This window comes from Vigna angularis, chromosome 8 (assembly GCF_016808095.1).
Source record: "Vigna angularis cultivar LongXiaoDou No.4 chromosome 8, ASM1680809v1, whole genome shotgun sequence".
Classification (NCBI taxonomy): domain Eukaryota; kingdom Viridiplantae; phylum Streptophyta; class Magnoliopsida; order Fabales; family Fabaceae; genus Vigna; species Vigna angularis.
The window spans coordinates 9,705,682-9,732,389 of record NC_068977.1 but is presented as its reverse complement, the minus strand read 5'-3'; the positions used below and the strand labels follow the sequence as shown (position 1 = coordinate 9,732,389).

The 26,708-nt window shown below is 34.7% G+C and overlaps 1 protein-coding gene across 1 annotated transcript; it reads right to left on the bottom strand.

Annotated features, from left to right (window-relative positions):
- Nucleotides 1-543: 543 nt before the first annotated feature.
- LOC108344458 (4-coumarate--CoA ligase-like 9) lies at nt 544-25,859 on the bottom strand. The gene is made up of 6 exons (XM_017582900.2): nt 24,816-25,859; nt 19,389-19,569; nt 18,845-18,987; nt 18,078-18,145; nt 15,947-16,049; nt 544-777 (listed from the first exon to the last, which is right to left on the bottom strand). Exons 1-6 carry the CDS (start codon nt 25,830-25,832, stop codon nt 664-666), a joined length of 1,626 nt encoding a protein of 541 aa, XP_017438389.1. The 5' UTR covers nt 25,833-25,859; the 3' UTR covers nt 544-663.
- Nucleotides 25,860-26,708: the final 849 nt, after the last annotated feature.

Below are 26,708 nucleotides of genomic sequence, written 5' to 3'. Positions count from 1 at the left end.
TAAACGGATGTTGACATCCGTTGAAGATGTCACCTCCGTTCAAAGGTTACGTTTTTTTATTTTAGAGTTTGTTTTATTAGGGGACATCCGTTGAAGGATGTCACATGTATACTTCCTCATGCTGGTTGATGCTCTGGACGCTGCTCGATGTTCCTCCACACCATGGCGGCGACGCTCCTTCACACCATGGCGACAATGGAAGCTTTCAAACAAAAAAAAAACTGGGAAGAAAAAGGAATGAAAGTGCGAGAGAGGTGGGGAGGTGAAACGAAAATGAGGAAAGGGAAAGAGAGTTCCGTAGGTGGGTGCTAGGAAAGTAAAATTAAAGTTTCTAATTATTTAAAATAGGATAAAAGTAAAAATATTTTTAACTTAAGAATATAATTGTATTTAAAATAAAAATCTTTTTAACTTAAGAATATAATTATATTTAAAATAATGTGGAGAGGTGAAAGAAGTATAAAGTGATGGTGGAGAGAGCAACATCTAAGAATAAATGGCTGTCTTTAAATATAAATCATATATCGCATATAGGAATACAAACAAATATTTTTTATTTATTTTTATTTGAAACAAATCATTGACTCAATAACCACTTTATTGTAAACTCAAAAGAAAAACCATGCATCACTTTCGATAAAATAAATTAAAATAAATGAGGCATTATAACTTAGAGAGCGCAACTTTACTTAAATCCTTTCTCAGAATCTTTCCTGAAGCATTCTTGGGAATGGAATCAACAAATGCTACACGCCTTACTTTCTTGTATGGTGTAACCTGAAGCCAAGACAATCACATATAAAATAGAGTATATAAATTAGGTTTAATTTTATATATACGAATTAGGTTTAAATTTAATTTTTATGTAGTATTAAAGTTTAATAATTTTTATTAGACATGTCATTTGCGAGTTACTTATCAATCCATTAACAATCCATTTAAAATCCAAAATATATAAGTATGATAAATCTTCACTTTACAAGTTAGAAAAAAAAAATTAGAATTAAAGTTACCTTAGAATACTTTTACTCGTCAAACGATTATTAATAACATAAAAGGGTAGTTTTGTTTCCTCAACATTAACGAATGAGAGTTATACAAATGAATAAAAACAAGAAAAAAATGAAATGATTTTTTATTAGATAAAGATTATTTTATGCATAAATGAAAAAGTATTATATAAAGTACAAAACAAGACCTTTAATACTAGCATAATTATAAGACAATTTTTAATTTATGAAATTTTTTTATTTTTTATTGTATGTCTAACACCCAGTGTTTTTATTGAGAATATCTTCAAACTTCTTTTATTATTGAAATCTAATATAAAATAATATTTAATATATATATATATATATATATATATATATATATATATATATATATATATATATATATATATATATATATATATATATATATATGAAAACCTAGAAAATGACTAGAGTGATTTTTATGAAAATATAATACTAATATTTTAATAATAAAATGTTAAGTTTATTAATGTTTTTAATAAGAAAAGTTTATTTTTATAAAAACTATTTTTTTTCTTAAAAACAGTGCTCTAAATTTTTCTACACTCTTTCGTCATTTTTTAATCTAATTTTTATCTCATTCAAGATCACAGGTCATAGGATTTCTTCTGGTAAAAAATTCTAAAAAACTCATCGTTTATGAAATTAAATAGAATAAGTTCTTCATTTTTTCCTTTTTAAGAATTTAAGGTATTGAATCAAATGTGTACTTTAGAACAAAGCATGTGACTTAAGATTACTTTTGGTGACTCTATGTTGCTCTCTCATGCTAATGGTAGTCTTATATCTTTATCCAGGGGTTTCATTGTTTGTTTGGGGATTTTATGTGTTTTAGTTTTTTAGGACAATCCTTGTTTGAAAGAAAACGTCATTGGCTAAGGAGAGAAACTAATTTTAATTAATTACATGTTAATTTTTTTTTATGGTTGCATGTGTATGAGAATTTTGGTCTTGAACCTAGAGTTATAGATTTCTGAATTAAAATGAGTTGGTTGGAATTATACGTAAAATTGGTTAATTATGCAAACGGTCAAATATGTTAATTTTTGTTGTGGAATTTAATCTTTTCTATTAAACTATTTAATTGAATCGTTTTGGTTGAGTTGGTGTTTTAATATGAAATTGGTATGTTGTTGAATGGTTTGAAGTGTGAGGTGAACATCTTGGTTAGTTTTATCTTGGAGGAATTTTCAATGCATGTTAAGTGTGTCTTGGATTTTTAGTATGATGAAATCTGTCAAATTTGATAAATTGGACTCAATGGGTTTACAATGGTGTAATCTATTTAGTGTTATAGGATTTATTTAAAGATAAGCGATTTTGATTCAATTGGTATTAAGGAGTGCGTGTTGTTCTTGTAGAATCTTAGTTTTGTTGTTGATAGGAATTCTTCTATGAGTCATTTGATTGATCAAATTTGGTACTTCTTGAGTTAAAATATAGTTATGTTGTAATTTTATAAAGTTATTTAAGTGAGGAATAACTCAAGAAGAGTCAAAATTGCTCAATCAAAACTCGTAGAAAAATATCTAGCTTCTAGTGTAGTGCTAAGAGCTCTATAGTGTCATCGGGTGTCAATCATGCAGTGGTTACTAACTTTGCTTGAACTTGGTGAAGCTTTGGTACCACTAGGCGCTACAAAGTTAGTGAGTTCACTAACTTGTTGGCGTTGGGCACAACCAAAGGATCGTTGGGCTCAACTATAGAGTAAAATTTCTAGAAAAATTCATGGGAGTAGCGTTGGCGCTAGTTGTGGGGCATGTGTGCCATCCTATTTTCCAACACTGAGGCATTTTGGGAAAATTAGGATTCTCTATTAATTAACTGTAAGATCAAGCTGAAATTTTGACAATAGATCATCGACACATGATTCTTCACTTTAACCGATAAGATCATTGATTTGAGGTATGTAGTTAGACCGGTTAATTTCTCTTGATTGCGTTATATTTTAGGTTTCTCTTTTATTAAGAGTATTTCTATTTGATGAGTTAGTAAGTTCTTATGCACTGTTGTGGTCTTGGGTTGATAAAAGTATGTGCTTTGAGAATGATAAATGAGTGTGATATACAAATTAAGGCATGTCAATGTGATGAAATAATCTTCTTTTATATATATATATATATATATTATGGTATGTGTTATGAAAAATATGAATAAAGAGGAAATGATTGAGGAGTGTCAGAATTATGAAATGTTTTAAGGACATTATTTATTAGGTATAATACCTATTTTGGTCCCAATTTTGGTTGGGAATGTTCGAAATGGTCTCAATTTTTTTTTTGCTGTTTAATGTAGTCCTAAAGAATGTGATTTGTGTTCAATTTGGTCCTTTTTGCAAACGCCGTTTAAATCGTTAACGGCCAGATGTCCAGATGTGCAATTACAGAGTGAAATGTCATGTATTGGCTTACGTGGAGTCCTTTGTGGCGTTCTGATTTGGAAGGCAGGAAGAGGCCGAGCAGTGAGGGAGAAGAAGAAGGAAACCAAATGGCTGAAGGGGTGAGGCTACCGAACGGTGGAGGTGATGGAGGTGTGTGCCGCGGCAAATTTCTGGTTCTTGTGGTTTACAGGTTTGGGGTTGGCGAGGATGATGAAGGTGTGTGCCGCGGCGACGCGTTAAAGAAGGGAGAGTAGTAGTAGTAGTGGCGGCCATGGAGATTCCGTTGTTGGCTATGAATGTTGTACGAAACTCGCGATTTAGGTTGGTGCTAGAGGAGGAAGACTCGTGATTTGCTGCAGGTTTGATGGCGTCGCGATGGAGATGTGGTGGTTGCAGGTTCTCGTGTTGAGTGGCGCGATTGTTACGGTGGCAATAGCCTAAAATGGGCTTTGTTGCGCAGCGATGGTTGCGACCTAAGGTTTCGGAAGCGCGAGGAAGATGATGCGCGAAGATGGTGGTCTCGCGAGCTGAGACCCTAATCAAAAATACATTTTCAACAGTTAGGACTTAGGTGTTGGAGAAGATGATGGAGGTGCGAAGATGGTGGTTGGTCGTGACCGTGGCAACGACGGTTAGGGTTAGGTGGTGGCTAGGGTTTCTGTGTAGGGGAAATTAGGGCTTTTGGAGGTAGGAGATGATGATGACATGTCAAGGGTGATGTGTCATTTATGGAACATCTAGACATCTGGCCGTTAACGATTTAAACACCGTTTACAAAAAGGACTAAATTGAACATAAATTACGTTCTTTAGGACAACATTGAACAAAAAAAAATTGGGACCATTTCGAACATTCTCAACCAAAATTGGGACCAAAATAGGTATTATACCTATTTAATATAAAGGGATAAGACATTGTTTTGTATGTATGTTTTGGTTGCATGGTCATCTTTTTTCTAAAGAGGAAGGGTATGGTAAGTTAATTAGTGTTATGCATTGACTAGGGACACCCTTTTGAAGTTATCCTTATACTTTACATGATTGAGTGACTCATGTAAAGGATAGGGTTTAGGTGGTGAAAAGTGAAGAAAATTCCTATAGTTGGTTTTGGGGTTGTGGACTCCATTTCTTTTAAGCTATAGAGAATTTATCTTGTCATTAGAAGGGAAAAACAAAATTATATATAACACTTGAGGTCTTAAGGATTTCAATTTCATTTGACGGCAAGTGCATAGATTCTAAAGTTCGAGTCAATGCATAAATCCAAATATCGAGTCTATAATTATATTTTACTTAAGTGTCTATGAATGGTGTGATGAGTAAATTATTAAATGCTATGTTTTGAATTGGTTGAGATATTAAGTGATAAATGGTCTATGTATATTCATGTTAGTATTAGCTTATCCACTTTTTTCTTGTGATTGTGTTTTCTTTTTCTTTATGATAATTGTCGTTTTGGCATGAGCATAAGATGTTTCAGGAGTTAATGGTGATAACTAATAAAAGTGAATGCATCTCGAAATAATATTTGTTTCTTTGATTTATTGGATATACATAAAAGTTTTTAATATATTCACATGGTTGTTTTTCAAAAAAATGAAGATTTTTATAAGGCTTTGTAGAAATTTAATTGTAAAAATTATTACTATGATTTTATATTTATGTAGGTACGAATCTCGTTTCTACATTCAAGTCTTTTTTATACTTATTCATGTAATAATGACAAACTAATGATTATTTAATTTATTAAATATTATAAATTAGATTTAATTTTATATAAATGAATTAGATTTAAAGTTATTTCTTTTAATATAGTATTAAAATTCGTTAATGATTTTTCTTAGATGTTTAATATCAGTTTCTAACGAGTTAGTTATTAATATCTAGTTTTACATAGATATAGATATACAAATTTTGCGTGAAAAAATAATAGAAAAATCCCACATCACTTAATATATTAGAATTTAAAATATGTAACTAAAAAAATAGAATTAAAGTTACCTTTTAATACCTGTCAAATAATTACTAACAAAATAAAATGGTTATTTTGTTTTCTCAACGACTTAATGGAAGTTTATAGAAATAAATAAAAACAAGAAAAAACGAAATAATTTTTTTATTAGATAAAAATTATTTTATACATAAATAAAAAATAGTATATAAGGTACCAAACGAGAGTTTTACATACTGTCAGGCTTCAGAAAAACGTGCACAGTGGAGTCCACGTGGCGGCAGGAGAGCGCGCCACCTCAGCACGCACATGGCCGACAGCAGTGCCCGACATCCACTAACGGACGCCGACTGTCGAACGTGGAGCTGAGTCAGAACCGGTAGTGGAAAGTGTTAGTGAAATACACGTGTCCGCCTGCGAATGGACGTCCGTCCAGCACTCATAAATGGAATACACGCGTCCGGCTCAGGATAAGCGACCGTCCGGTATTGGGCTGAAGTGGAGCGCGCACTGGTTGAGTGGAGACGTGCGTCCGGCTGAGTGGAGCACACACCTCTTAATTTTAATTCTGATAGATCTCCCTCTTCACCCTCTCTCCTTCAGTTTCTCAGACTCAATTCTCTCTCCTTCTCTCTTCATTCTCTACACCCTCTCTCTCTCTCTAGAAACCACCCAATTCACCTCCTCCGATCAGTGATTCCGGTACTGAAGAAGGACGTTCGGCGTCAAGGAATTTCAGAGAGAACGTTCGGCTAGCGAAGCTGGTAAGTCCTTTCCTTCATTTTTAACGTTCGTCCTCCGTGCATGAAAACTCAGTTTTGAGTTGTACGTTCGTATTTCTTAAAGTAGAGCGGTTCTGAAAGCGGTTCTGATTTTCATTATTGGGGTTCGTCTGAATAGTGGATTAACGAACGTTGGCGATAAGGATTGAGTGGAGAGCGTCTGTGTGCGTCTGTGAACGTTCGTTCATTTCCGGGTAAGGTAAGCTTACTTAATTTAACTGTTTTGAATGCATGTGTGTGTATGAACGTTCGTATGAGTATGATGTATGATGTTTGATGAAATGGAATGATATGTACGTTCGTTATTTTACTGCATGAGAATAATATATGATGAATTGGATGAGATTTAGATGCATGAACGTTCGTTGATTGATGAAATGAAATATATGAAATTATATAATATGAGATGTATGAAATATGAGATTTGTGCGATGTGAACGAGTGGAACTATGAGAAATGAACTGGAAATGAAAAATGATTTGTAAGAGAATTTGATGAACATGTACGTTCGTACTGAACGGTCATTGACCGTTCGGTTTTCCTTAGTAACAATTCAAATGTTGATTTTTCGTTTGGATAAATCTTCTATTCAGGACGAGCGTCCTCGTGTCAAAATACTCAGCTGGAGCGTTCGTCCTGGTGCTCGGTCTCCAATTGAGCGTTCGTCCTAATCCTATACTGAACGTTCGTTCCGTTTGGTGTTCGTTTCATAATGAGCGCTCGCTCAAAATGGTGTTCGGTCTTATACCGAACGCTCGCTCAAATTGGGGCTCGGTCTCACACTGAGCGTTCGTCCAAAATGGTGCTCGGTTGAACTGAGCGTTCGTCCTAAAATGGGCTCGGTCTTATGATTTTGAACGCTCGCCCTAAATGGCGTTCGACCTTATTCTGAACGCTCGCTCAAAATGAGGTTTGGTCTTATGTTGAGCGTTCGTCCTAAATGACGCTCGGTATTATTTTGAGCGCCCGTACTCTTTTCCCGCGAAATAGCGTTCGTCCAGTAAACAGTACCGTACTTGGCCTTTTCTGTAATTAACTGTAACTCTGCCATTCGTTCTTTTGTACAACGAGCGTCCTTCGGTCTCGCTGTTAGCGTTCGCTCTTTGATCCGACGAGCGTCTTTTGGTCTCGCGGATAGCGTTCGTCCTCGGTCTCCTTGGGATGGAACATTCGGTAATTCATGATATTGATGAACAGTAAATGATGAATAGTGCATGATGAACAGTAAATGCGAAAGAATATATATATATATGAGATGAATGGAAAGTTATGATTTTTGAAAGAGCGTTCCGGGGAGGAACGACTCAGGAATTGATTATTTAGATTTGTAAAGTATGAATGTGGTAAGCTTAGCCGGTTGTTCATCCTGATGTCCCGTGAGTACTCGTCCTCACGTAGAGGGGGTACGTCATGTGTGGGAACGGCAGGAGGTCCTAGTCCTGATGATTATTTGGACAGATAGGATTAACCTCGGGTGGCAGCTGATGAGAGTTCCAGTTACTACATCACCCGGGTGCACGAACACCGAAGCTACACAGAGTTCATACAGTCCGGACAGTCAGTCTTGTTGAGTTTTAATTTGTGAATACGTTAACGTGGGTTGTTATTTAATGAATGTATATGTTGAGATATGCATGTATGTTGAATTGTTTACCTGAAATTGCATGTTGATGCATGAGTTAAATTACGTAAGCTTACCCTTTCGTTTCCTTGTGTTGTCCTTTGCCCTTGTACGTTTGTCTTGTCATTGCAATGATCATCCGTGTGGATGTGAGCAGAGGGAGATGAGCGTTTGGAAGAAGCGTTGAATGAAGAGAACCCGGTTGATGTCGAAGTGAAGATCGAGCAGTGACACCGCTCGGCCAGTATTGTATTTTGTTGAACTGAGTGGTCGTTCGACCATCTCTTGTTTTCTTTTAAGTTAATTCGACCGTTCGGTAATTGTTCTGTGTAAACCGTTCGGTCAGGTTTCTTGTACGTTGGCTTTAAATTGTAAACTCTTATGTGTAGCGTGCGACTTGTACATATTCGTCCGTTATGTTGGATTTGTTCTAAAGGACGTTCGTCCTTGAGCGTCCGTTGGTTTCTCATTTCTTTAACTTTTAGTGTAAAACTGTTTGAGATTATTATTAAATGTGATTTTCTAAATTTATAGTTATGACTGTATTTTTGGGATGTCACATTAGTGGTATGAGAGCAGTTTTGTTCTTTTAAGGACACTGTAGGTTATGAGTACACTGTGTTTTTGCTGTGTGCTTAAATTGCGTTAATGAGTTATTTTCAACACTTTGAACAGGACTAACGTTCGTTTCTTTTCTCTGTTTCTCAGAGAACCAATGGCATCTAGACTTCCTCCTCCTCCTCCACCGCAGACCAATGAACATGATGTGCCCAACAACGCCAGATTGTTGGAATCAGTAATTGAAAGGTTACAAGAGCAGAACGCTGTTTTGACGCAGCAAAATGCGGCTGCCTTACAGAGTTTGGAGGCCGCTCGCGCAAATTCTGAAGTGACTCAGAGGCAGCTTATGGAGATTCTTGCAGCTACCAGGGGTACACCAGGAGCATCTGCTTCAAACCCTACTCATCAGACTGAGTGGAGTTTGGAGAACTTTTTACAGCATCGTCCTGCAAAATTTGATGGGAAGTGCCTTCCCGACGGAGCTGATCAGTGGATAAGGGACATGGAACAGATTTACGATGCCAAGGAATGTCCGAACGATCGAAGACTGACATTCACCGAGTATCTGTTGACTGGAGAGGCCAGTCATTGGTGGTCGACTGCGAAGATGATACTAGCAGAATCTCACAGCCCTATTTCCTGGAAAGTTTTCAAGGAAAAGTTTTATGAGGAGTATTTCCCGGATAGTGTTCGTTTCGGCAAAGAGGTGGAATTTCTCCAGTTGGTACAAGGTAATATGTCTGTTTCGGAGTACACCAACAGGTTCAAACATCTGGTTCGCTTTAATACCCTTGCCACTAGTGAAGTATGGCAGTGCAGGAAGTTTGAAAATGGACTGAGGAGTGATCTTAAGGTATTGATATCCAGCCTCTGCATTAAGTCCTTTCCTACTATGATTGAGAGAGCAAAAGTGTTAGAGAAAAATGTGGCTGAAGCAGAACGACTGAAGAAGCAGCAACAACCAACTAGAGGACCGATCATGACCAGGCCGAATATGAATCGGGACAGGTTGCCATATGCTCGTCCAGCACAACCATCAAATTCTCAGGCTATGGTTGTTGCCGGACAGTCTGGACAGTCTGGATCAGTCAGATGTTTTAAGTGTGGAGGACCACACTACAGATCGTCGTGTCCTCTGTTGGAGGGAGCAAAATACTGCACTCGCTGTAGAAGAAACGGTCACATGGAGCACGAGTGTAATATGGGCGGGCGTGCAGTAATGAGGCCGCCAAATGCCGGGAGGATGCAACAGGATCGGGGTGGAAGAGCACAAGCGGTTGGTCGTGTTTATGCTATAACAGGCGCCGAAGCTTCCAGTTCAGGTACGCTCATCACCAGTACATGTTTATTGTTTGGGAAGCCTTGCTGTGTGTTGTATGATTCGGGGGCGACACACTCCTTCATCTCGAAGGCGTGCGTCGAAAAATTGGGTATAGCCGAACGCGAGATGCAGTTCGACTTGGTAGTATCAACCCCAGCGGCTGGTGAGGTTAGGACGTCTACTGTATGTGTTAAATGTCCTATAGAGGTTGAGGGGCGTAATTATAAGGTGAATCTCATTTGTCTACCCTTGAAAGATCTAGAAGTAATCTTAGGAATGGATTGGCTGGCTACCAATCGCATTCTCATAGATTGTGGTGCAAAGGAATTGGTGTTTCCAGACGAGTATGAAGTGGATCTATCTGTGACCCTCGGTCAACTAAAGGAAGATATAGTGGGTGGCGCCAGTTGCTTTCTGATCATGACGCATTCGGACGAACGACTTGAAGGTTTGAATCATGAGCAATCGTCCAGTAAACTGAATGGAGGACGATCAGTCGTGGATGAATTCCCTGATGTATTTCCTGACGAAGTGCTCGGACTACCTCCTCCACGCGAGGTGGAATTTACTATCGACCTAGTGTCGAATGCGGGACCTATCTCTATTGCACCCTATCGGATGTCGCCAGCAGAGTTAGCTGAACTCAAGGAGCAGATTGAAGAGTTAATGGATAAGCAGTTTATCAGACCAAGCGTATCACCTTGGGGAGCGCCAGTACTCTTAGTGACGAAGAAGGATGGCAGTTCTCGTCTCTGCATTGATTACAGGAAGTTAAACAAGCTGACTATCAAGAACAAGTATCCTTTGCCTCGGATTGACGACCTACTGGATCAATTACATGGCGCGACCATATTTTCGAAGATTGATTTACGGTCGGGATACCATCAGATTCGGGTGAAGGAAGAAGACATCCAGAAGACAGCCTTTCGATCTCGTTATGGACACTACGAGTATGTAGTGATGCCATTCGGTGTGACAAACGCCCCAGCAATATTTATGGACTACATGAATCGTATCTTCAGGCCGTATCTAGACAAATTTGTGGTTGTATTCATTGATGATATTCTGGTCTACTCCAAGAACTATGAAGAACATGAGGATCACTTGAGAGTCGTTCTAGGCGTGCTAAGAGAAAAGGAGTTGTACGCCAAATTCTCTAAATGTGAATTTTGGATGAAGGAAGTGCCATTCTTGGGGCACGTGGTTTCAGCTGGAGGAATATCAGTGGATCCGGCAAAAGTAAGAGCAGTATTGGAATGGGAGAGTCCACGCTCGGTAACTGAAGTTCGCAGCTTTGTGGGACTCGCGGGCTACTATAGACGGTTCATTGAAGGGTTTTCCAAAATAGTGGCTCCGCTTACTCAGCTGACCAGAAAGGATCAGCCGTTCGCTTGGACCGATCGGTGTGAAGAAAGTTTCCAGGAATTGAAGAATAAGTTAACGAGCGCCCCGGTATTAGTCATACCTGACACGGCTAAACCCTTCGTGGTATATTGTGACGCGTCTCATCAGGGTTTGGGCTGTGTACTCATGCAAGAAAAAAGGGTGGTTGCGTATGCTTCTCGACAATTGAAGGTTCACGAGAAGAATTATCCAACTCATGACCTGGAATTAGCAACAGTTGTCTTTGCCTTGAAAATCTGGAGACACTACTTGTATGGATCGGCATTTCAAGTGTTCAGTGATCACAAGAGTCTCAAGTACCTGTTTGATCAGAAGGAGCTGAATATGCGACAGAGACGTTGGCTTGAGTTCTTGAAGGACTACGACTTTGAACTACTCTACCACCCGGGAAAAGCAAATGTTGTAGCAGACGCCTTAAGATGAAAGATAGTTCACGTCTCCTCTATGATGGTCCGAGAGTTGAGTTTGGTAGAAAGTTTTAGAGATCTGAAATTACAGTTTGACTTGCAACCGAATGTTATCAAATGTTGTACTCTTAGAATCTCCAGTGACGTATTCGACCAGATCAGAGTGAAGCAGCGAGAGGATGAAGAGTTGGTGAAGATTTTGAGCGCACTCGGTACGGATCAAGCAAAACATTTTAACACTGGAACTGATGGTATGCTACGCTACATGGATAGAACGTGCATTCCGAATGATGGCGAGCTGAAAAGAATCATTCTTGAGGAAGGACATCACAGCCGTCTTAGTATACACCCTGGTATGACTAAGATGTATCAAGACCTCAGGAGCTCGTTCTGGTGGCCAGGAATGAAGAGTGACGTTGCACGTTTTGTGGCATCCTGTTTAACGTGCCAGCGAGCCAAGGCTGAGTATCAAAGGCCTGGTGGATTACTTCAGCAGTTAGAAATCCCAGAATGGAAGTGGGACAGCATTGCGATGGATTTCGTGACTCACTTACCTCGCACGGTCAGGAATCATGATTCCATATGGGTAATTGTAGATCGACTAACGAAGAGTGCTCATTTCCTAGCAGTCAATCTGAAGATGTCAATGACGAACCTGGCTAAGCTTTACATCAAGGAAATTGTTCGTCTACATGGAGTTCCGTCTAGCATTGTTTCAGACCGAGACACGAGATTTACTTCTCGGTTCTGGCAATCATTACAAAGTGAGCTCGGTAGCAAACTCCATATGAGTTCGGCTTATCATCCACAGACGGACGGTCAGTCCGAGAGAACCATCCAGACGCTTGAAGACTTATTGAGGACGTGTGTCCTAGATCACATGGGCGTCTAGGATGAAGTCTTGCCTTTAGTGGAGTTCACCTACAATAACAGCTTTCAAGCCAGCATAGGAATGGCTCCTTTTGAAGCTCTGTACGGGAGAAAATGCCAAACGCCTTTGTGTTGGTTTCAGGAAGGGGAAAAGGTGTTAACAGGACCAGAGCTCATTCAGCAGACGACTGAGAAGGTGAAGTTAATTCAAGAAAGGTTGAAGACGTCCAGGAGTCGACATAAATCCTACGCTGACAAAAGGAGAAGACCCTTGGAGTTTGATGCAGGAGATCATGTTTTCCTTAGATTGCATCCGACCACTGGAGTTGGGAGAGCTATTCGACCCAAAAAGTTGTCTCCCAAGTTCATCGGACCTTATCAGATCTTGAGGAAGATTGGACCAGTTGCGTACGAGTTGTCTTTGCCGCCTCAGTTATCAAACTTGCATCCAATCTTTCACGTTTCTCAACTCCGAAAATACGTATCCGACCCTTCTCACGTATTGGAGTTAGAAGATATTCGTCTTCGTCAAGACCGTACACTGGAGATGCAACCAGTACGCATTGAAGATAGCAACACCAAATACTACAAGAAGAAAGCAGTCAGATTGGTGAAAGTCGTCTGGGACGAGAAGACGAGCGACTCTACGTGGGAGGTGGAAGATGCCATGAAGGATTTGTATCCCCATCTGTTCGAGACTTAGTCCTAATTTTCGAGGACGAAAATTTTTGTAGTTGGGGGGAATGTCAGGCTTCAGAAAAACGTGCACAGTGGAGTCCACGTGGCGGCAGGAGAGCGCGCCACCTCAGCACGCACATGGCCGACAGCAGTGCCCGACATCCACTAACGGACGCCGACTGTCGAACGTGGAGCTGAGTCAGAACCGGTAGTGGAAAGTGTTAGTGAAATACACGTGTCCGCCTGCGAATGGACGTCCATCCAGCACTCATAAATGGAATACACGCGTCCGGCTCAGGATAAGCGACCGTCCGGTATTAGGGTGAAGTGGAGCGCGCACTGGTTGAGTGGAGACGTGCGTCCGGCTGAGTGGAGCACGCACTCTTAATTTTAATTCTGATAGATCTCCCTCTTCACCCTCTCTCCTTCAGTTTCTCAGACTCAATTCTCTCTCCTTCTCTCTTCATTCTCTACACCCTCTCTCTCTCTCTAGAAACCACCCAATTCACCTCCTCCGATCAGTGATTCCGGTACTGAAGAAGGACGTTCGGCGTCAAGGAATTTCAGAGAGAACGTTCGGCTAGCGAAGCTGGTAAGTCCTTTCCTTCATTTTTAACGTTCGTCCTCCGTGCATGAAAACTCAGTTTTGAGTTGTACGTTCGTATTTCTTAAAGTAGAGCGGTTCTGATTTTCATTATTGGGGTTCGTCTGAATAGTGGATTAACGAACGTTGGCGATAAGGATTGAGTGGAGAGCGTCTGTGTGCGTCTGTGAACGTTCGTTCATTTCCGGGTAAGGGAAGCTTACTTAATTTAACTGTTTTGAATGCATGTGTGTGTATGAACGTTCGTATGAGTATGATGTATGATGTTTGATGAAATGGAATGATATGTACGTTCGTTATTTTACTGCATGAGAATAATATATGATGAATTGGATGAGATTTAGATGCATGAACGTTCGTTGATTGATGAAATGAAATATATGAAATTATATAATATGAGATGTATGAAATATGAGATTTGTGCGATGTGAACGAGTGGAACTATGAGAAATGAACTGGAAATGAAAAATGATTTGTAAGAGAATTTGATGAACATGTACGTTCGTACTGAACGGTCATTGACCGTTCGGTTTTCCTTAGTAACAATTCAAATGTTGATTTTTCGTTTGGATAAATCTTCTATTCAGGACGAGCGTCCTCGTGTCAAAATACTCTGCTGGAGCGTTCGTCCTGGTGCTCGGTCTCCAACTGAGCGTTCGTCCTAATCCTATACTGAACGTTCGTTCCGTTTGGTGTTCGTTTCATAATGAGCGCTCGCTCAAAATGGTGTTCGGTCTTATACCGAACGCTCGCTCAAATTGGGGCTCGGTCTCACACTGAGTGTTCGTCCAAAATGGTGCTCGGTTGAACTGAGCGTTCGTCCTAAAATGGGCTCGGTCTTATGATTTTGAACGCTCGCCCTAAATGGCGTTCGACCTTATTCTGAACGCTCGCTCAAAATGAGGTTCGGTCTTATGCTGAGCGTTCGTCCTAAATGACGCTCGGTATTATTTTGAGCGCCCGTACTCTTTTCCCGCGAAATAGCGTTCGTCCAGTAAACAGTACCGTACTTGGCCTTTTCTGTAATTAACTGTAACTCTGCCATTCGTTCTTTTGTACAACGAGCGTCCTTCGGTCTCGCTGTTAGCGTTCGCTCTTTGATCCGACGAGCGTCTTTTGGTCTCGCGGATAGCGTTCGTCCTCGGTCTCCTTGGGATGGAACATTCGGTAATTCATGATATTGATGAACAGTAAATGATGAATAGTGCATGATGAACAGTAAATGCGAAAGAATATATATATATATATGAGATGAATGGAAAGTTATGATTTTTGAAAGAGCGTTCCGGGGAGGAACGACTCAGGAATTGATTATTTAGATTTGTAAAGTATGAATGTGGTAAGCTTAGCCGATTGTTCATCCTGATGTCCCGTGAGTACTCGTCCTCACGTAGAGGGGGTACGTCATGTGTGGGAACGGCAGGAGGTCCTAGTCCTGATGATTATTTGGACAGATAGGATTAACCTCGGGTGGCAGCTGATGAGAGTTCCAGTTACTACATCACCCGGGTGCACGAACACCGAAGCTACACAGAGTTCATACAGTCCGGACAGTCAGTCTTGTTGAGTTTTAATTTGTGAATACGTTAACGTGGGTTGTTATTTAATGAATGTATATGTTGAGATATGCATGTATGTTGAATTGTTTACCTGAAATTGCATGTTGATGCATGAGTTAAATTACGTAAGCTTACCCTTTCGTTTCCTTGTGTTGTCCTTTGCCCTTGTACGTTTGTCTTGTCATTGCAATGATCATCCGTGTGGATGTGAGCAGAGGGAGATGAGCGTTTGGAAGAAGCGTTGAATGAAGAGAACCCGGTTGATGTCGAAGTGAAGATCGAGCAGTGACACCGCTCGGCCAGTATTGTATTTTGTTGAACTGAGTGGTCGTTCGACCATCTCTTGTTTTCTTTTAAGTTAATTCGACCGTTCGGTAATTGTTCTCTGTAAACCGTTCGGTCAGGTTTCTTGTACGTTGGCTTTAAATTGTAAACTCTTATGTGTAGCGTGCGACTTGTACATATTCATCCGTTATGTTGGATTTGTTCTAAAGGACGTTCGTCCTTAAGCGTCCGTTGGTTTCTCATTTCTTTAACTTTTAGTGTAAAACTGTTTGAGATTATTATTAAATGTGATTTTCTAAATTTATAGTTATGACTGTATTTTTGGGATGTCACACATACTAGCATATTTATAAGATAATTTTTAGTTTATGAAAAGAGTTTAGTTTTTATTTTTATTGTATGTACGAATGTTTACCTAGAAGTTTGTGAAACTACGTATGACTGAAAATTGAAATGTAGACAAGAAAGCAACGCAGAGGAAAAAAAGGACCTGTTTGGCAACAAAATCGATAACTTGTGCTACGCCAAGGGAACTTTGAGGTTGTCTCACAACAAACGCCATGGGCACTTCGCCTGCTTCATTGTCAGGGTATCTGTTCATCATACGTTAAGCTTATTAGTTCTTTCTCACATCATATGTAGTATTATTACGCTATCTAGTTTGCTAGGTTTTTTTTTTCTTCCCATTATAAAACAAGTTTTATTATATATATATATATATATATATATATATATATATATATATATATATATATATATCAACTTATTGTCTTTAAACAATATTAAGTTGATCTAATAAAATAGCACAATAATTTTAGAAAAAAGAATATAAAATCAAATTAAATAAAAAGTAAATAATAAAATATTCAATCATGACTTTAAATATAGAAATAATTTTTTTCGTACTCTATCTTTTAGTTAACAAATATTTTTCTTTTGGTAGGTTTACGACTATATAGATATGAAGGCTAAAATATACAAAAACAATTTCAATATAAACTAAAACGTGTGTACTTTTAAAATATACTAGACAAAAACAAAAAAGCTAGTACTAGTATTACAGAAATGGAATAATTAATGAAATGAATAAAAAAAGTAATCGACTACAAAAGCTAGCGTCTAAACCTTGTATTAGATCGGTAAAAATTATATTTTGATACACAATTTTTTCACATTTATTTTATATTATTATTATTTATATATATATTTTTTCTAAAATTATAAAAATTCATTTTTATATTATTATTATTTTTATATATATTTTTTCTAAAATTATAAAAATTCATTTTTTTATGATAATATGTGTTAAATAAATATAAATGATCTCACCCTACCATTATTTATTTCACATGACAAAGGAATATTTTAAAGTAGTATCACGGTAGTGGAAAATCACATTGAATTGTGTATTAATTCATAATTAAATATCAGTGTGTAGAAAAAATTGATTTTTTATTTTCCTTTTCAACTACTGGCACTATATATAAATATAACATGTGCCACAAAACACGATGAAAAACCATAAATTATGCCCGAATCAGATTCGAATAAGACAGTTTGCAAGTAGAGGAGAAAAAATATATAAAATGAAGACCAATTGCCATTTTTTATTCTTTGTGCAAATCCAGATTTTGATTGATTAGAGTACTTTTGGATTATATTTATTAATATATTTATAATAAGAAAGTAAATAGACCAGATTTTTCCATAATTTAAAGATAATTCGTATAAAATTTTAAAGTCATCTAATAATATGTTTTGTTGGTAAATTAATTTTAGTTTATGAAAAAGTTCATATTAATTTTTCTCACATGTTTTTCTTTTCAAACACGATTAGGGTAACTTGATGCTTCGATTACCAATAAAAATGGTAACAAATTTATATTAAAAACTAGTTTTTTAAATTATATATATATATATATATTCGTATAAAATATATTTTAAAAACTGACATATTCATGAAGTCAATGTTTTTCTAATATTAATAATTTGATTTTGAAAGGAGGAGTTTGTTTTTCTTTTATATTTATTCATTTTCAGAAGATATTTTACAACTTAATCTTAGTGTAAACATAAACGGGATATGTGTTTATATTTTTTAAATTGTTGTTTTATGTTATAAGTTAATATATATATATATATATATATATATATATATATATTGATTAAGTTAATATATAAAGAAAAAATAATAAGAAGTATGTGAATATTAATAGTAAAAGTTATAAATATAATAAATAAAAAACTGTAATAGTCTTTTATAATATATTTTAAAATAATGGTTACTTATAAAAAAGTTAGTTAATAATTATACTTTTATAAAAATCAGTTAATAATTAGTTTATAAAGTGTAAAATGAGAATAAAAATGATGTATAGAAAAAGAAATATCTCTTTATATATAAGTATAAATAGACCGTTCGTTTATTTTGAATATTGACATTTTGATTAGTAAAAGTCGTTTTTATTAGTAAGTTTTAACATCTGATCTCTTTGATAAATGTCTATCCAAATTATTTCATATTAAGTGTAACGAAAGATTTTTATCTTGAACAACGTATTTATGTAAAACTATTTAGCAAAAGATAACATAGTTGGTTGCTAAAAAAATTAGAATCTTACGGAATAACTGCAGCATCACGTATGTCTGGGTGAGATAGGAGCAACTCTTCTAGCTCTGCTGGAGCAACCTGCAATGTACAACCATATTATTTTCAAGGGTACAAATTATATATCAATAAATATTATATATAATTAATATTTGTAAAAGAAAATTTAGAGACAAACTTTTAATAACTCATATAATAAAAAAAAGTGAGATTAAGTCTAACTCATTATTATAAAATTAATTTGAAATATAAGAATTATATTGTAATTTGATTTTTATCTTTTAGGTTGTATGAGATCTTCTATATATCTTTCCCATCAAAACATTGACATTTTATATGTAAAATTGAATATTTTTAAGTAATGCAACGTATATATATTGGATAGTATGCTATTCGAATTATGATATAACTAAAGAAAATATGCAGAAGAACATCTAATAAATGAGAGGAAAAAGTTTATCTCATTGTGAATATTTTAAAACGTGACATTTATATTTTTGATTATATTTGGTTAATAACTTACTTAATATATTAATTAGTTTTAATCTCAACTCTAACATGTTATCAAAACTTTTATAACATCATAATAATTATCTAATTATTTAATTATGCAGTCTTATTTAGTTAGTTCAGCAGACTTTTATAACATCATAAAAAGAATGTTGATTAGCTTTTAAGGTTAAAAATCTAACAGTAATTAAAAGATAAGAAAATTAATTTACTAATAATTATGTAATAAAAGCCAGCTTTACTAAGTGATTTAATTAAAACTAATTTGACCTGGTAGCCCTTGTATTTGATCAGCTCTTTTAACCTATCAACAATATACAAGAAACCATCATTATCGAAATAACAAAGGTCTCCAGTCCTTAACCATCCATTCACCAAAGTTGCTGAAGTTGCTTCTGGATCATCAACATAACCTACTCCAACATAGTCCATGCATGATGTAAGCAAACTATTATAATAATAATAATAATAATAATAATAATAATAATAATAATAATAATAATAATAATATAATTCAATCTTAAGTATAAGACATATAATGAATTAAATATTAATAATGATTTCATAACTGAATGATAAAATAAAATTAACCAATAATAAATCTTCTTATGATAAATTTTAAATAAATTTAATATCCTATAATTAATATAGAAGGAATTGGACTTTTATAAAATGAAAAAGATTGGATGAATTTTTTTTAATAACTTAATAACTCTATATCCTAAACAAAATTTATCAACACATGAAAAAAACACAACAGAGTAATGCATTAAACTCTAAGGTAATGAATTAATTAATATAAATTTATAATTACCTTTCATAACATAAGGTCCTTTGATCCATAGTTCACCCCTTTCACCAGGAAACATGAGTTTCCCTGTTTGTGGGTTAACAACTTTTGCTTCTATGTCTGGTTTCAGTCTACCCACTGTTCCCACGTGATTAGCTTCCTCGGGAGTGGTTCGGGTAACCACACATTCGGTTAAACCGTATCCCTACATTAATATTTACATACCAGATATTCTATTTCTCAAAAAATGTTATAAATAATGTACACAAAAATAAATATATGTACTTAATATGGAAATCTAATTTTAAAGAAATATTGTACAAAACTTTTTGTATAGAGGTTGGAGTATTCCTTAATATTTATATACAATATACTCTGTCAATAAAAAAATTACAATTTTATAAAATTTAAAAAATACAAGAAAAATAAAAATTTAGTTAATTTTATTGCATATTTTTAAAACAATTATGTGTTGTATTGAAACGCATCTAGTAAATTTTAATTTAGCTGATATAGACATTTTCACTAAAGAAATTGGTGTATTTTTTTTTCATTAATTCTATCATAGTTATCTTGAACATGTTTTTCTCTATATCTATGGCTATAGACAAATTCAAAGCTTCCTATCTTAACTGGACGAATAGGAGAGTCAGAAGGGCTTGGCTGATGGACTAGTTAGAGTTTTTGGACGAAAGAGTGAAAATCAATCCGACCGGGGGTTAACTTTTCGTTATTAACTGCAGGAAGATGGCATCACTAAAACTATTCTTCAACAAAATACGTACTTCTTTTTATTTACATAACTTGGCTAAGCCAACGATAAGACAACACGATTTTAAAATAAATATTAAAATTTAATTTATTAGTGTCAGTAATGATAAAAATAAATACTATCATATAACTACTTAAATAAGTATAAAATATATATTGTTAATAAAGATTAAATATGTAAAAACTTAGAAAATGATATTTTAAGAAATGATATGGTTTAAAAATAGTGAAACTCAATTATTTTAATATTAAAATATTTTAATATAAATTATTTTTTATGAATGAGTTTCATTGATTTAAAACACAACATTTTTTAAAAAGTCACTTTTTGGGAGTTTTCTGACTTATTAGTAGGAGTTTTTATCATTTGTTCGTTTGATTAAAAAACCAAGACCATAGGATGGATCTTAGGGACAAACTCTTTAATTTGAACGATCAATTTATCAAATAGAGTAAGTTAATTTTTTGATCCTCTCTTTGGTTTGTTTTGTTGTCCTTTGCATGTGAACTATCTAGAGTTTCATGTGATATACGAGTTATCTTTAAGAGTTTATGTTGATTAGTGGTCCTAATTGTATGTCTTGACTGTGTTTATATTGTTCATAGAAGCAGATAGAGTTTTCTATGCTTTTGGAGCGATTTTAGGACCTTTAGAGATGTTTGGTAATTTGCTAGGTAATAGAAGATAGTTATATTTATTTAAAATGATGAACAAGTTATAATTGCTGAATTTATATTGATTTACATAATTGAGTTTTCTGATGAAATATGACTTGTTGAGTTGTGTTAGGATTCATGAATTGTCTTTAGCGATGATGTGATTGAAGTTTTGATATGTTGAAATTGTGAGATGCCATGTGGTTTATATTTTATTTAAGGTGAATTGAATCATTGAATTGTGTATAATTTGATGGTTGACTGTTCTGGACATTTGTGGTTTGGTCTTATAATCTTTTGCATAATTGAAATAACATAATTTTGTAAAATTATGCAGACTCATTGGGTGAACATATATTCGTTAGGCAAAGTCAAAGTAAGAGAGCTATTAACTTGGTAGTCGCTCGGCGATACCAAATTCAGAAAGTTCACAAACTTGACAGTTGTTGGGCAAAAATATATTTATTGGGTGACTTTTAGGAGAATTTAAATTTGTAAGTTTTAGTGGTACTCTTGTTGAGCTGAGTAAGTGTGTTGTCAAAAACTACTCGTTGACCGAGAAGATTTAGTGGCTGAGTGAGTGTGTGCTCAAACACCACTTGTTGAACGAAAACATCTAATGGCTGACCGAGCAGATCTGGTGGCTGAGCAAGTGTGCTGTCAAAAACTTCTAGCTGAGCGAGATATCTTGCGGCTGTGCAAAAATATCAAATCTTTAACTAAATTTTCATATATCTCTTATGATGTGTTTATGTGAATGCTAAAAGAATGGTTGACTTATAATATGATATGTGAATGAATCAAACCGATTTAAGGAGGAATTGATTGTGGTATGATTAGTATATGCTTTGACATATCCTGATATTCTATCAGTTATTCAACCCATTTAGAGATTATAATGGAGTGGAGGAAGAGAATCGCATGAGATCTTCTCTATAGACTTTGGTTTAGACATGAAAAGATTAACCTTATGAGTAATAGGGTAATAATATTTGTAAGAATTTGTAGAGTATAAATACTACTATCAGTGCACACCTACATTGAATACATATGTCAAAGTATGTATCCGAATAAATGAGTCTAGAATAAAGTGTATGTATGTTTTTGTGAGTTTCTAGTACTTTATGAATGTTGATCTAGTATTTGATATGATTAAATAATCTAATGATGTTTTCTTTTGAACTCTAGTTTATCCATGTTATTTCTTTTGTTGTTTTTTGTGTGTTGTTTATTTCTTTTGTGATGATCACTTTATTAGTATGAACATATAAAGGATAAGTCTTAATACATCTCTAACAAAGAAAGGATGTGACTATCTTTAATTGTTTAGATATATTTATTATTATGATTATTTTCTTTTAAATAACTATATTAATATTATATTTATAGATTTAAGACAAATATGTTTTATTTTATTAATTTTATAACACTTTATTTTATCACTGTTAAAATTTGGAACGTTCCAAAAATCCATCCTACACTAATAAATAATTCAAAGATAACATACACTAAAATTATTATTAGATAACAAAACGTTTTGAGTTACAACTTATATTTAATAAATATTTAAACTTTAAATATTTAACTTTAGTTTAGTCATGGAATATTCAATAATACTAAATTACTTTAACATTAGTATCGCATTTAGATATGTTAACTCAACTTTTAATTGATAGAAATAGATGTTAGCTTGATAACATTCATATTTTTAGTTTTTTCATTTGTTGAGATATAATTTCAATACTAATTTTTAGTTAGGGCATTTCTATCGCATAAGTCATTATTTGAAGTGTTAATTTAACTTTTATGGGTTTTATATCATTTTAAGTCTCTCTTTTTTCAATTTTAACTCCATTCCAAAGGTCTTGTAAGATTTAGATTCCCAATAGTGTTTTATTTCTTATATTATATCATGATATTTCCATGAAGAAATTTTTCAAGACTTAAATCTTAATCATATAACCTTATAATTTTAACGTCAACCTATTTTTCTTTTACAGTTAAAAGACCTTATGTGTTATTTTTTATATTACTTCAACATATTTCAATAAAAATATTTTCCTTAATATTATATTTCTTATCTTCAATTTTATTTTTTATTATTCTCTAAATTTAGCTTCTTCTTTTTTCTATCTGATAATAGGTCAAGGTTAAAACTCATCTCATTATTTAAATCATGTTTTATTGTTGAAATATTAAATTTGGAGTCATTTTGACTTTTCTTTTTATAATAATATTATTGATACACTGTTGATTATGACTAATCTCAGAAACCGTTGTTTATAAGTTTTCTCTTCAAATACCGTTTTTCCCATCCTTTTAACTCAAAACCTTTATAAAGGAATGATTCTAACATGTTGGTTAGGCTTAATGCTAAAAGACAGATATACTAAAATAAAATATTAAGTGTTTTATATTATAAATCAATAAAAAAAAATCATCGTGTGTAACATTCTTTTATTTAGTTTATTGTAATTGTTCCAAAATTGATCACCTAACATATCTCTAATTTATTTTTGACATTAAAAGTATATTGACTTTTATAAATAGTGTTTTAGAAATCAAAGTAATAATGCCTTTATCTAAATAGTAACAATTTAATTTAGTAAAACAATTTTACACTATTATCTACCACCCTACACTCATATGAAAATCAAATTATTTCTTTATACTGAATGAAAGCTTTCATTAAATTTATTTAATGTTTTTATATCAAAATAAACAAAAAATACATTATTTAAAACAACTTCATATTTATTTAATTATATTTAAGTTTACACATAAGTGGAATAGTTTTAAGAAAGTTAAAATAAATAAAATTGGAATATTTATTTATATTTAAGTGCGACTATTTTTTCTCTGTTTATATTTAAGTATATAACATATAATTATTAGTAATCGTTAATATAAACTTTAAAATAATTCTTTTAAATTAAAAGTATAGTAAATATATTATTAATTAGGACTGTACTATCAATCATGATCCAAACTATCAATTATAATTTGGATAATCAATTCTTAATTTGAAGAATAAACTAGTGAGTCCGACTGACTACATCGGAACCATGTACTAGATTAGGCTATCAACTACTAGTTTGAAGAACAAACCAATGAATCCTATTGATCACCAAACAATTCGATCGACCATGCACCAGCCCAAATAGTTAATTACCAATTCAGAGACAAATCAGTGAGGTCGTCCGACCACCAAACAAATCGATCAATCGACTATGTTTCAGAATGGTCAAATCCTAAGTCAATGAGTCTAGTTGACCACCAAATAAATTGGATGACCATGCATCAAATAATCAAGTACCAACTCGAAAAGAAGGCTATTAAATCTAGACGATGACAAAACAAACCATTTGATTAATTAATTAATTAAAAATTAAAGTATGATTATTCATGATGGACACTAATTAGACCAATTTTAATAAAAAAAAAAATCTATCATGAAACTATAAATAAAGATTTATGATCAGAATATATGTTATGTGAAATAATTATTATCTGTATTAATTATTATCTGTAAAAAGATTCAACTAAAATATCGAAGTACCTACTATCTGATCATGCACATGCACAAGAAATGGTCCACTATATTGCAACTGGACCTTGAACGAAGCAATGAAACTCATATAGTTAACTTTAACCCCACCTTTGAAACATTAATATTTTATTTGAATCAAGAATGAAGCAAAACAAAGAATTTATATGGACAAAATAAAAGTATATAATAACTACTAAAAATTAATTTAAAAAATGACTAAATGTAAATGAAAAAGGTAAAATAATTATTTTATTTTTAAAAATAATTAAATTTAAATAATTAATTATTTGAAACATTAAAATATAGTAAGATAATTAATTTTGTTTTATAAAAATAGTAAAATTAGAAGAAGTTGTACGATTTTCAGTGTAGATAAAATTGTACGATTATATTAATATTTAAATTATATTAATATATAAAAATATGATTTTTCAAAAAGAAAATAATGAAAATAGGACTCAAAATTGAAGTACCTGCATGACGAGGACCTTGGGGAACTTGGCTTTGAAAGCTTCATCGGTTTCCTTCCTCAGTGGAGCTCCACCGCAAACGATCCCTTCCAACGACGTCAAATTGTATCTGTCTATCACTTTGTCCTTCGTCAAAGCTACTACCAGTGCCGGCACCACCGTAATGTGCGTCACTCGGAACCTCTCCGCGGCGCTCAGCATGCCCCTCAAACTGAACCTCTCCATTATCACCACCGTATCCGACAGCACCATCGCCCCCAGGCTGAAGGTGAAACCGTACACGTGGAAATACGGCACCGTATAGAGGTACACTGCGGGCTCCGCGCGCTTCGTGCGGACCGTGTCGTATCCCGCGGCTATTGCGGTTAGGTTGCGGTGAGTAAGCATAACGCCCTTCACCTTTCCCGTCGTGCCGGAAGAGTACAGAATGGCTGCCACGTCGGACTGAGTCACCGGCGTGGGGGACGTGGTTGGACTCAGAGGCTGTATCTTTGTCCTGGTGAGGGAGTCGAACTCAGGCGAGTCGAGGAGGACCGTGCGGACATGGAACTCGTGTGTTTTTTCTGCGTTTGAAGTCACTGCGAAGACGATGGCTGGTTTGCTGAGGTGGAAGAGGCGAGTGATCTCGGAGCGTGTGGAAAGAGGATTCGCGGGGGAGACGACCACGCCGAGGGAGAGTAGCGCGAAGCAGAGGATCGGAACTTGGATGATGTTAGGGGAGAGAACGAGCGCGGTGTGGGCTTTTGATAGTTTGAGAACTGTGGCGAGGTTGGCAGCTAGGTTCTCAGCGCGGTGGATGAGTTCGCCGTAGGAGAGGCTATGGCCGTAGGCGGAGTCGACAACGGCGGTTGAGGAGTCCGGAAAGTGCGAGTTGCGACGGAGGAAGAGGACGTAGGAAGCGGCGGAGATGGCAGCGTTGGGAGGAGGGAGAAGAAGTGGTGGTTTGAGGCTGTGGAAGGTTCTGGAAGCTGGATTGAAACCGCTCCTTATATCTGTGACAGGTGGGAATGTAGCTGCCATCTTCTTTCGATGAATTCCCTCTCGATAGTGTGCGCTGTCATACAATGCTTTTGGTTTGTATTTATAATTGGAAAATGTTTTTTTATCAGTTTTTTCTTGACAAATTTAGTTTGTGATTGGTCTATTACTAATAAGACAGTGATATGTCAAAAAATTGTTAAAAAAATTATTAATATGTTATGGTCCTTTATAATTACCTGATAACTTATAACTAACATACATCTCATTTAATTTTTCAATAATTTCTTTTATTGATTTTGTGCGTATTTTTCTTCCTCTCAAAGGGGAGTGTTGTACTCTGATGATAGAAATAATGATATCTTTTCTAGATCTTCGTAAGAAATAGGTGTAATTTTGTGGGCTAACATTACGCGCATGTTTTAAAAATTGTGGGAAATGATATTCTGACATACTATTTTTAACAATTTTAAAAATATTGAGAAATGATATTTTGATGTACTTTTCTTACACAATTTTGACATAGTCTGACCTGGAATTTCAAAAGTGAATTTATAATTATTTTTAAGTAACATATTTAATTTTGATGTAATTCTAAATTTGAAAAAGGAAAACTAGAGAACTTAGAATGATGTGAGTGGATCTTGGTGGAGTATGTGGAAAGCACTGGAGATAGTTTGGTTGAAGTATGAGGTTAGTTTAGTGAAACATATGGAAAACTCGGTGGAACATGCAATTAGCTCACTGAAACATGTGGAAAGCTTGGTGAAGTATGTGGAAAGTTTTGTAAAACATGAGATTACCAAAAACTTATAAGGAAATAACGTTGGTATATGATAACCACTAAACATAATATATGTTTTAAGAAATCGTAAACGATATATGCTACTCTAAATAGACTTCACATAAAAGCTAATA